Source organism: Macaca fascicularis, chromosome 20 (genome assembly GCF_037993035.2).
Source record: "Macaca fascicularis isolate 582-1 chromosome 20, T2T-MFA8v1.1".
Classification (NCBI taxonomy): Eukaryota; Metazoa; Chordata; class Mammalia; order Primates; family Cercopithecidae; genus Macaca; species Macaca fascicularis.
This window is the reverse complement of record NC_088394.1, coordinates 8,496,501-8,509,378: the sequence shown is the minus strand read 5'-3', so window position 1 is coordinate 8,509,378 and position 12,878 is coordinate 8,496,501. Positions and strand designations below refer to the sequence as shown.

General features: G+C 38.2%; 1 protein-coding gene across 1 annotated transcript in view; it reads right to left on the bottom strand.

The window, feature by feature from the left end:
- RBFOX1 (RNA binding fox-1 homolog 1) overlaps window positions 1-12,878 on the bottom strand; it is a 2,485,336-nt gene that overhangs the window by 28,079 nt on the left and 2,444,379 nt on the right. The window contains 1 exon segment of the mRNA XM_074028822.1: window positions 8,344-8,408. Within this exon segment, the coding sequence (XP_073884923.1) occupies window positions 8,344-8,408 (65 nt within the window).

Below are 12,878 nucleotides of genomic sequence, written 5' to 3'. Positions count from 1 at the left end.
CACTGCCTGGGCTCATATTCTGTTTGGTAGTAGTCATCCACAAACACTATAACAAAGCAGAAATGGTGGAAAAAAGTTCATCTCTTAATACATTCTAAAATTTTAAATTACAAAATTGAAACCATGAAAGACAAGAATTGAAAGAATTGAGGATGCTAGAAGCATCTAACAATGAGTGTTTTCTCTTTTTCTTTAAATTCCACGTCCCCCAGACTCGGGGGAACCACTGATTTAGCTTATCAGATACGTGGCTTATTTCTATAATCTCAGGCCAAAGCATTTCAATCTAAATTGATTGGGATAATTATGAGAAGAGTACTTGGCTTTGATTATGTTTCAGCTATCAGAAAACTGTTAATCTGTTTGAACAGTCACACGTCATAATGCAGTAAGAATTAGCTTGGGAAAAAAAGTGACTAGTTACTCCTTATATTCTCCCTAGTTTGTGCCCCACAGACTCCCATCCCCTCAAATTCGGATCATGGCCCCTATTCTAAATGTTTTGTATGTTAATGAAATATGAAGTTCATTATAGTTGTGAGGAGTGCCTAATTCCAGAGGATCCAAGCATTTTGATTTACACCAAGGAAGAAATAAGTCATTTCTGTCCAGTGACTGTTTACATGCAGGTACTACACACAAATGTGAAAATAAATCACATTGAAATAGAAATCAATTCTTGTAGAAAAGAATTTCATCTTGGGATAAGTAGAGTCAGAACTTGCTTTGATAACTTTAAAGGAAATATTAGACACTTTTAGTGAAAAATTTCATCTTATCTTGAAAGAAATGATAAGTATACTACCATCCATAGTATACTACCTAGGGACAAAAAAAAACCCAAACAAAAAACAAAGTGGAGGGGTTTAATTTTTATTGCTATGTCCACAAATGCTTCATGAGCTAAGATTGTATCTTCTGCTTTACTGGATTACTGTCTTCGAGAATGTAAGTTCTTTTTAGCAATAGAAATGGCTCATTCACAGGGCTTTGCGTGTATATTTTCAACAGACCTACACCTAGAAAGCATTAGGCTTTCCCAGCCTGCCTCTAAAACCCTTCACAGCGGAAGGGCCCTGATGCTGCTACTGAAAAGATACGCTTTTTTTTTTTTTTTTTTTTTTTTTTTTTTTTTTGTGGCCTATCAAGTCAATGATCTGCGACCTAAAAAGTGTGTAATTAGGCCATGACATGACCAAAGGAGTTGTTACACCTTGTCTTGTCACTGGCAAAAGTGTCTACCCACATGACTGTGACAACTATGCTCTGCTGGGCTTGGAAATGCCTTTAATCTCTCCCCAACTCCTTGTTGGTCCAGTCTGTTGGCTATTACAGGATTGGTTCTTTTTTTAAACTGATTCAATTACATATCCATCCAATAGTGCATAACAGTTGTTAGGAAGCCATTATAGATTATGGACAAAAGGCAATTAGTTCTTGAGAGAAAAACTTGAACACTTTTTCTTTTAACGTGTGTGTGTGTGTGTGTGTGTGTGATTTCTATAAACTAAGAGAAACTCAGGAAATATATCAGTTACAGCCATATTACTTCTCAGTACTGAGAGCTCAGCATCCATAAACCCAATTTAAAAAAATTACAGTGACTCTACTATCAAAAGCTGAGATGTACCTTCCCTTCCTCACGATTTCAGAGCCATCTCCATACTTATCAAATGAAATCAGTGACAGTCTACAGAGCAGATCAGGAGAAAATAGAATTATCTTAGCTATCCTAATTTTTTGGAGAATACACAATCAAAATCACTAAGGACCAATGTTTTATATATATATATATATATATATATATATGAACTGTCATACATATAGATAGATATATATATAACATATATATATAACATATATATAACATATATATCTATAGGGCAGAAAGATGGTCCCTTCCTTCCTTCCCTTTTTCCATTCATCCATCCACCTATGTATGTGTATGCATGGATATATGTATGTATCTATCTCTGTCACTTAAATAATTTTTAAATAAGACTAAATAAAATATAGGAAGTCGAGCATAAAGTTGCCAATGTTTATTTTGCCAAAGGTGGTTGCCAGGCCTTGAACTGGCCTTGGGAGATACTGCTTTCAATACAGCACTAGAATAAGATCTTGAGATCTCTCCTTGCCACATATCATGAAGAATAAGAACAAGGGCTGCTACTGCTGTTTAGCTGTGTGTGTGTTTCTATTATATTATTAATATATATAATATAAATATATTATTTTTATTATTATTGCTTATACTTGTGAATCTCACAGGTATAAGTGTGTGTTTCTATTATCCTAAAGCTGGCTAGGACGATTGGTTTCACTTTTTCTTCCTGAGGAGGACCTGAATTAGCAAAAACCCCAAAAAAACAAAAACACAAAATGGATCTATTAGGAAAGTAAACTTGAAATGAACAAGATAAAAGGTGTGTATATACATGTAGCTATGTATAGATGTACACATACTCAACCTGGAGTTCCAACTAAAACCTGGACATGCTTTTCTAGACACAGGGGGGCACAGAAGGATAGAAATAAAGGCATAAGTGACTCATTTCTGCTACATTATTACAACTTGACAGATTTTTTTTTAAATTACAGAACCCAACAGTTCATCAGGATGAGTAAAAATAAAAGACTAAAAATGAAACTAAAACCCAAGAACAGCTTCTTCAAAGCACCATCAAAAATGGCACAGAGGTAGGACTTCGGTTTATTGCCACGTATTGATTCCACAGCCTAGACTCAAACTCTCAAGTGGCTTCTCCCTGCCTCTGAGTCTGTATTCCAGCTAGGAAGATGGCATGGGAAACTTTCCCATCCATTCTGAACCTCCACGAACTCCACCCTCAGTCCCTTGTTGATCTGACAATACCATCTCTGGCATGGCCATGTTTTACAATGCTCTCACTATATTTTTCCAACAGATTTCTCAAAGACTGCGACTGTAAATGAAATGATAGGGAGTCTAGCATAAAGTTGCCAATGTTTATTTTGCCAAGTAAGAACATGAAAAACAAAATGGGATGTCTAAAATGAAAACTACCATTTGCTATTGTTCTAATTTTATAAATCTTTAACAGCAGTGAGAAGGAAGAATGGATTCAGCCTATTTCCCAGAAAAGAGGGTTGACGACCATATTACATGGTCAGTGTTCTTCTGTCTTGATAAACCAGTAAATATGCCATCAAAGGTGGTTGCCAGGCCCTGAACTGGCCTTGGGAGATAGTGCTTTCAATATGGCACTAGAATAAGATCTTGAGATCTCTGCTTGCCACACATCATGAAGAATAAGAATAAGGGCTGCTGCTGCTGTTTAGCTAGAAATATTTTCAATCCTTATCAAACTTGGTTCAGATAAGAGGACTGCAGAAAGCAGAGCAAGTACCCCCTTTGCTTTTTGTATATCTATTTTCATTAAGGGTTTCAAATTATCCACAGGTTCAGCTTTCTGTATTCCAACCCACAGCAAAAAAAAAAAAAAAAAAAAAAAAAAAAAAAAAAAAAAAAGTCCATAAAACATCTCTTTAAAAAATTAACCTTCCTACAGAAATAATCCCCTAAATGGTAAATTACATTTTCTATTCAGGATGCTCATACACTTTATATGCTGACAATCCCTTAAATTTTAGCCTATATAATCAGATAAAGACTCCAAATAAAATTGAATATCATTGTAAATGTACTTATTTGTCTATTTTCATGACAGCATTTCTCTCCTACTTAATCTGAGGCCAGAAAATAAAGTTCTAAAATAGGGAGTAGCCTGCACTAATGGAAATCAACTCAAATCCTTTTACTTTTTTACTTCAGCTTGAAGATTGTATAATAAGGATTTAGTCTTATTTTCTGTATTTAGCTTATGAACTATTAGAGGGCAGAAAGATGGTCCCTTCCTTGCTTCCTTCCCTCTTTCCATTCATCCACCCACCTCTATCGCTTTATCTCCATCTATCCATCTACCCATCCTTCCACGCATCTATGTATGTGTACGCATATGGATGTATGTATGTATCTATCTGTCACTTATATAATTTTTAAATAAGACTAAATCCTGTATGAACCCCAAAATATGCCTACTTATCCTTACTAGGTTCTAAGAAACACAAATCTGTCTGAAACAGAACCTTTTATTCATAGGTTATGAATGTCATATTTAACTTATGTTTTCTAGCATGCAGTTTGTGACCACTTGAAATTAACAAGCCCTGGTCTCTTTGCATTAAGCTTTACCTGAATACACTTACGAGTCCCTTGTGAGGCCCCAAGGCACAAGTAAGTGTGTGTGTGTGTACATGTGTGTATGCAGAGAGCTAGATAATATGGCATTTTATTTGGATTTCTATTAAGTTGAGCTATATAAAATTTATATTGATGTATGTACATATTTCATACCTATTACAACAGAGCCAATATGTCATTTTTGTCACATAAAAGTAGCAATTTCTATCTCTACATTAGCAGTGAAAGTTTAAGGTCTCAAAAACCAGGGAGAGGTATCCATTAAAACAAAACTATGTTGCTTTGCAGTCTTTTGCTCAGTTTAGAGATATCTGTGTGGCCTGGTGCTACTATATGTCAAAAGCTTCTTAGCTTTCATGTATCTTTACAAGAAATGCATGTTTTATGTGGAAGAAATGGCCCCTGGTAACTATCAGTGTAATCGGATTGTGATGAAATCTGAGAGAAAAACTCTGTATTGCTTTAGTCTCTAGGCAGTCTGCATCTAACTACTTTCTCCCCTGATGTGGAGGGACGTTTTCATGCATTGATCATTAGGAAATGTTAGAGTGTTAGCAAGCAGGACAAGCATGACAAATGTCTGTCTGTCTGGGGAGATAACATTTTCATCAAAGCTATGTACACATCATATTTTCCCAAATATTTGTGGCACAGTTGATCAAACAGGGAATCTTACCCCCACTGCCTTCCCCCCGCCCCCACCCCAGCCCCCAACCTCCCACTTTGGCTGCTTCAAGATGCAACAACAACAAAGTCATAATACACAAACCATCAGCCAATCAATAAAGAGAAGCCTGCCCCCAGGCTTAATTCAAGCAAGCCATTCATCAAGCTGATGTGATGGACCTGTCCAATCCAGAACGTATCACAGACACATCAGCAACACCAAGTGGCATGCAATGACCGGATGACCAAAGGCCCCTCTGCCATGCTTCAATTGGTTCAAGCTCAGAAAACGTTCTCCTTTGAGAGTTCAGACAGTTGGCTTTGCATAAATCAAAGTGAGATTAGAAATAAAGATTTGGTGAGGTCAAGTGCTTACCAAATGTTTGCTAAATGCCAAGATAAGATGTTCACCTATTCCCACTAAATTTGTCAATGAGACTCTAAAATTACCTAGTCCAGTGAGGTATTTTCCTTTTGGGGAAATCTCTGCCCACACCAGATGCTCTTCATTCTGGAGGTCAACATTCAGAGACTCTCAGGTTGCTCCGAGATGATCAGCATGTGATCATTTAACCAAGAAGATGATGGGCAGGGAGTTGCAAGGTGCCCATTAAGGACCTTCTGGACAGTCCTGAGGTTACTGGAGTTCAATATTTCTCAAAGGTCCCTGAATCTTTCATTTGATGAGGGCTTAATTTGTGCTGATAAAAGGTGAAATCCTACCAACTGGGGACATCAAACTTTTGCTTTCAAGACGTCTGAAGAATGAATCTCATGATTACAGGGAAAGTTTGTTGCTGTTTCTCTTTTGATCAATTGACAGCCAGAGAGCATTACCAAAACATTCTCAATGCCTGCTGATTTTACTTCCTGTTTTTGAAGAAGTTCTTTTGTTAAGTTTTTCTTTATCTTGCCTGTCTTCTACAGAAGAGGAACTAAGAATCTATCACTACTTATTCTATGCTGTGATGATATAAAAATAACTGGTTACACGATTGCTACTTCTGAGAGAAATTCTAGGTACTTGGCATCTTCAATCTAGATTCAAAAGCTATGCTGATAATTTCACATTTTCCCTAAAAGTGTCGTCTTATAAAAAGGTATTCCTTCTCAATATCCATTTATTAAAGATAAAAGGAGGTAGCACCATTTAATAGACACTTTAAAAATTCAGAAATACAACTTTAAAGATTGCTTTCTGTCCATTTACTTAATGAATGTACTTCAATGAATAATTCCATATGTGGCAAGTGTCTTGCTTATGATAAACTTAAATAAGGATAGCTATCAATTTCCACAGCAACCAAGAAGACCAAATGTGCAAATTTCTCTAATGAACAACAAGAAGCCAATTATATGGACAACAGAATAGTTAGTTGGTTTCTTCAGCTGAAACTATGGTACTAAAGTTAGAATTGCAGTTATTAAAGATTTACCAATCCAAGAACAAGGGCAATCTTTCAGTGGGACATGTTGCCAATGAGAAATCTGAATAATATCAAAATAACAGATTTTACACATATGGTGTTCCAAAATGTAGAAATTTAAAAATGTCTAGATGAATGCAAGTAGAGTTGGCCAGAATCTCAGATAATTCTAATAGTATCATATGTTGTTTATTTTTTAAATGTCTAGACCAGCCTTGAAGGAGGCAATTTAAGTTATATATTTGTTAATCTTTTTTTTTTTCAACTTGGGGGGGTAGATGCACTTATACTGAAAAGCAAGATACTCAAATCCTTTTAAGATTCTTATACAGCAGGCTAAAGTTACTGTGATTATAATTATATGCAAAGTGGGTGTTTGAGAATGTAGCATCTAGAGATATTTTCATAAAAAATAATTAAGGCTTGCAGTTGAACCACATTGCAATTGATACTTTGTGAATCTTCAGTGCAGAATTTAATAACATTAGACCTTTTCATTTGTACAATGATCTTGAGTATTTTTTTATTAGCCTTATTGACCCTCTCTACTTTTCTAATCCAGTGTCAGTGGGTTGAAGATAACAACTTACATGAAACACATTTTGCATCTTGGCAACTGATTACTGGGTCAATGTATAATTTATGTATTGAGAACCTTGTCTTGACAATTGTCTGGATTTCTCTGAAGGCCCCCTACAGCCCTAAGAACTTGTTATGGCTGCTTATAAGAAGATACCCGCATAGAACCAGACAGCAGATCTCAACTCCATCTTACCGAGAACCATTTGTTAAAAGTGTATGCATGGGGTTTTCAAAGTGCCGCTTTTAGGGTTCAGGAATTTACTCTGCTTTATTATATTGCGATAATTCTACAATTAGCTAACAGCACATCTCGTGAGAAATGGAATGGAACTGCAGAGAAAGCACACCACAGCAAACCGAGGTAGGAACTACATCACAACAGGCCGCGTAGGAGCACCAGAGGCTGCTGACACTTCCCATTCAGGAGTCAAATACATCGCCTGCTTACCTGTCTGACCCAGCATGCCCCAGCCACACATGCAAATTGTTATCATTGTTTTATTCATGAAACGTATTTTTTAAAATAAAGGACTCATTACCAAAATAAGCACCCTCAATGACATTTGTGCATGCAGAGCATCTGAACATTCACATTTATGTCCTCAGAAAACAGAGCCAAGGAGTTGCATTCAATATGAAAACACACACTTTCCTTTTCAAGGCAACCATACAAAAGTAGCTACGGCTTGCTGCTTCAGGAACCAACTCATCTGTTAAGCCTGGGTAATAGAAGCCCCTCATTTCCACCCCACCCGCCCACAACTTGCCCATCCATTCTGACTGCTGCACTTCTCAAACACACTGGGTTCCTTCCACTGCCTGCCTTAACATGTGGTGTGCATTACAAATAAAAGTTGACTTATGTTTGTAGGATTGGACACTGGGCATTGCCAGAAAGAATGAATCTCCTTATGAATGCCAGGGACACTCTCCCTCTCCTTTATTTCAAAATTTAAAAATGCATTGGAGGGAATAATTTATTCCGTATAAGACCTTGTAAAAAGGGAAATAAGGGACTTGAAATTGAAATAAACCTTGTAGGATCGTGGTCTGTTTTTCTTCCTATGAGTTAGATGAAACCACAGTCTCACATAGATGACCATAAGAAGGTTGTACAGAGTGTGTGTATGTGTATGTGTATGTGAGCAAGCTGTGTTGTCACAGGAATTAAGAGATGTTAAAAACTACACAGGGACAAGGCTATCATTTTCTTTGTGTCTTAGCAGAGAAAGTAGTTGAGAATGGGCTGAAGCATTTGCCCTCTGTCTATGGGGCCTTGAGTTCATGTTCACCATGGGACCTAACTTTTGGGGTGCTACCTCCCCAGCAGTCATGCAGTTTCACCAAGACCATACAAGAATCTCCTCTCCCATCAACTAAGTTAATTTCCAAGTACTTGTCAAGCATGAGAAGGATGACCCTTACCTGTCACTGTAGGCAGCGGCCGTGGCAGGGGTAGGCTGGGCGTAGCGGTATGCAGCATAACCACCCTAAAACACAAGGAGAAATGTGACTCAGGACTGCAGCAGAGCCCACTGCAGGGACGCCCAGTGGCAACACCGCACCAGAACAGCAGTTACCCAAATCTACTGAGCTAAAGTTGAGGTTAATGAAAGCTTAGTATCAAAGCGAAAGTACAAAAACACCGTGGAGAAACAAGGGGTTGGAACACCAACCCCAGCGGGGTGTTAAAGGTTAGCGGTCGTAAGCATATCCCAAAAGAAGAGCCTAGAGGCCTTGGGAAGAAAATGTACCTAAATGTTAATGGTGATTGTCTTGGGGTGGGGAGGATTATGGGGGATTATTTAAACACTCTTTATACTTTGCTGAACTTTCCAGATTTTCAAAATTGATTCTGCTTTACCTTTATCAGATATTAACTTAAATTTTATTCGAACAATTCTTATTTTCTTATAAAGTTAAGTAAATGCTCTCCTTTTTACATTTATTAAGTCACCCTTTGATTGAAAGTTTATTAGTAATCTCTTACTTATCTGGTTGTCTAACCACTAATGTTATTGAAGACTGTCTTTAGCTGTCTAAATGTTACATAATTATTACAAAAATGACTGAACATTTCTTTTTGGTCAAAGAGATCACATGGTTATATATCATGCTGCTTCAGATGGAGAATTTGTTTGGTGTGGAAAATATGATAGTCTTCTAATTGGTAAATAAAATCATTAACAGAAAAAATCTGAAAAGAAAAAATTAACATTTAGTTGTATGTACCAGTAATTGCAATTGTTCAATTAAGCAAAGAGGACGAGCAAATAGGCATATTCAAAAGGAATTGTGTTCAGTGGAGCGTTGATGATCAAACTGTGAAAATAACAGCTGCTTGCTCAGTGGACCGCAATGATACATCAACCAGTGTACAATGATCTCAGCACAATTAAACAGGATCCAGTGTCCACTGCTAACACAGGACTATTCAGGTTCTAATTAGAACACACAGTCCCATAATCCTCTGAGGTGAGCGTTCTCACCATCACTATAAAGGGGTGACTCAGGACAAAGTAGTGTGTGAGAAGGTATGCAACAGCAGAATCATGACAGGGAAAGGTAGGTTCGTGGCATTTGGCCTCATGAAACTAAGTAATACAATAAGACATGGATGAAGCAGGGAAGCTACAAAAACGCTCTTTGAAGATGTAGGTACACTGGTCTCAATATCTTTCTGCCTCCTTCTGGCACAGTTAACTTTCACAGTGAATATGCTATCATTTGCATAGCAATTCAAAGAAACAAGTTTATCTTTTAAAGTTTATTCTTTGGATCGGTCCTGGAGAAGACACATCTAAAACATCTTGACAGATAATAATTTAGAAAGTTTTTTTTTTTTTCTTAAAGCTTCCCATAAAAAGATAATGAAAGTTAACCGCAACAAAAAAGGTCTTAGCCAGATGCCACCTGGTGCTCCAAATACTAAGTTCTCCAGTTAGGAATGGGGAACTCATTAAATGTGCTGAGGAGTTATAAAACCAAAGCAGTTATGACAGCACTTATTTCAACAAACAAACCGGGCGTGGTGGCTCATGCCTGTAATCCCAGCACTTTGGGAGGCCGAGGCGGGTGGATCACAAGGTTGGGAGATCGAAACCATCCTGACTAACATGGGGAGACCCTGTCTCTACTAAAAATACAAAAAATTAGCCGGGCATGGTGGCGGGCGCCTATAGTCCCAGCTACTCGGGAGGCTGAGGCAGGAGAATGGCGTAAACCCGGGAGGCGGAGCTTGCAGTGAGCTGAGATCCGGCCACTGCACTCCAGCCTGGGTGACAGAGAGAGACTCCTTCTCAAAAAAAAAAAAAAAAAAAAAAAAAAAAAAAAAAAAAAAGGTGATGGACTAAAGAGAAATCGGGTCACCAGGTTTCTGGAGCCATTTTTCTACATAGCTTGTTCATCTTGGCTTCCATGATGTGTACAGAAAGATACAGGTGTGCAGGCACATACATTAAACTTAATGAGGTAGGGAGGGGCTAGAACTGGCTAGCTGATTTCTAGGAGACATCAGCTTGCAACAGGCTTAAAGTTTTGAGTAGAGAGAAAGTGTGTGTGGTATGTGCGTGTTTCTCTCTGGAACAAGAAAAAGTATTTGCAGCAGTCAGATGTCATGTCAATCATGAGTTGGTGACTGTGAATTTGGTCTCACCAAAGATGTCTAGTAACATCCTATTTGCAAGCCTCTTGGTTTGAACTTTGCATATCCTCCACCTTCTGCCTTAGTTTCAATCAATGGAAGAAGGTAGCAAGTCTGATAAATGGGAAGAATTGCTGCAGTGCAAACAACTAAAATGAACCACACTGACTAGTACGTTATGTATAGTAGAAACATCAAATGCAGGTGTGTACACCTGGGATTCCTCTGCACAGCAAATGTGGTCATCTGCAAAGGTTTCAAAATGATCTCTACTGTTTGCATATGACTTGGCCAGTTAAAGAAAATGTGTGTTTCTATACAAGATGGGCACAAGTCGTCAATGTCCTGACATTTGTCTTTATTATCTAGAAATTTGCTTGTGAGTATTCCTGATTCAAGGGTCAAGATCACAATTTTCTTAAGTCTCCAGAGCCAGTGGAGAGATTTTTGACCTTGATCAGTGGTTTCATTGCTGTCGAGTAGACCACTTAGAGATGAATGTTCTATATCTGTGCTGTCCAACAGAGTAGCTACTTTTAGTAAATGACTATTGAACTTTTGAAAGGTAACTAGTGCAATGAACTGATTTTTAAAATTTCCTTTTCAGTTAATTTGAATTTAAATGTAAATAGCCACATGGGGACTGGTGGCTAAAGGATTGGACAATACCAGTCTAAATGATCCCTGAAACATGTAATAATTAGGGAAAAGGGGATTAGGTGGTTTTCTCTCTCCATCTTTACTGCACAGCCTTCCTTTGCTATTTTTCTTCTGTATGCAATTCATACTAGGGAAATAAGAGTTGTGTATTAACTCAGTATATGTGTGCATACACTGTAAAATATAAATTGCTTTACATACAAAAAATACAAATTGCTTTAATTTGCCTAACAGGTGACTTGAATCAATTTTATTGCTCTGTATTTTGCAGCCCACTGAGCATAGCCAGAACTTCTTCGAAGTTCCATGGTGATGTCTGTAAAAGGAACACTCACTTTCAATAGCCGTCACCAGACCATGTTCATGGTGAACCTGGTCTTCCGAGATCATATGACAAAAATGTGTCATTGACAAGTGATTTTTCCTGCCACCAAACCAAAGGAACAAGGCATGACAAGCACAAAGTAGTTCTACACTCCCCATTCCTGAAATATTTATTCCTCCACATCATGGGTAGCAAAATACAAACGTAACCTTATATAATAATTTCAAGTTGCCATTGTGGATCTTCTTGCCACCACCACCAAATGAGTGAGGCCACCAGAGTGACCCACTGGTGTGGACTGAGGAGTTTCCTTTGTTGGCAAAACCTCTAGAGGTCCCTCGAGGTAGTTACCCATTAAGCACCTCAAATGACGGTCCAATAAAGCATTTTATTTTCTGACTACACTGGAGATGGGGTCTCACTGTGTTGCGTAGCCTGCTCTCAAAGTCCTGGGATCAAGCAATCGTCCCAATTCAGCCTCGCAAAGTGCTGGGAGTACAGGTGTTAAGCCACTGTACCCAACTAATAAAGCATTTTTAAAATTATGCTTGAGGAGAATGGTGGAAAGGAAAGTTTCCACAACCAAACCAGTTTGGTAGATGCTCAGTTAAATTAAACTGGTTACTCTGTTTGTGGAACTCCTTGGGACAATATTCATGAACATTGTGGGACCTCCAAGGCATCTCAGAGAATTTGAGGCTTCAAGATTTCACTTTAGAGCATACTTTTGAAAATAAATTGTTCTGTTGGACAAATAGTGAATTCTGGGAGGGGAAACCTGTGTGTGCTAGGGGGGACGTGGGCATCGGTAGGACTGTAACATATATGTGTTATGCATACTTCCTTCAACTGGAGTGCATAGGAAAGTAATGAGCTTAACCAGGGGTAAAGGCTCCCTTTATTACGAAAATTTCCAAGGGTCAAGTCTCACTTGGTGCAAAACAGGTGTGCTGGTATATATACGTACAACTTAAATCTTATTTACTATAATACAAGAACATTTTAAAATGAAACACTTTCTAATTTACCTATATTATGGTTTTGTTTTTTTTTTGTTTTTGTTTGTTTGTTTGTTTGTTTTTTTTGGAGACAGTGTCTTCTCTGTCCCCCAGGCTGGAGTACAGTGGTGCAATCTTGGCTCACTGCAACCGCCGCCTCCCGGATTCAAGCGATTTCCCGAGTAGCTGGGAATGGCAGGCATGTGCCACCATGCCTGGCTAACTCTTGTATTTTTAGTAGAGATGGGGTTTTGACATGTAGGCCAGGCTGGTCTTGAACCCCTGGCCTCAAGCAATCTGCCTGCCTTGGTCTCCCAAAGCATGGGAATTATAG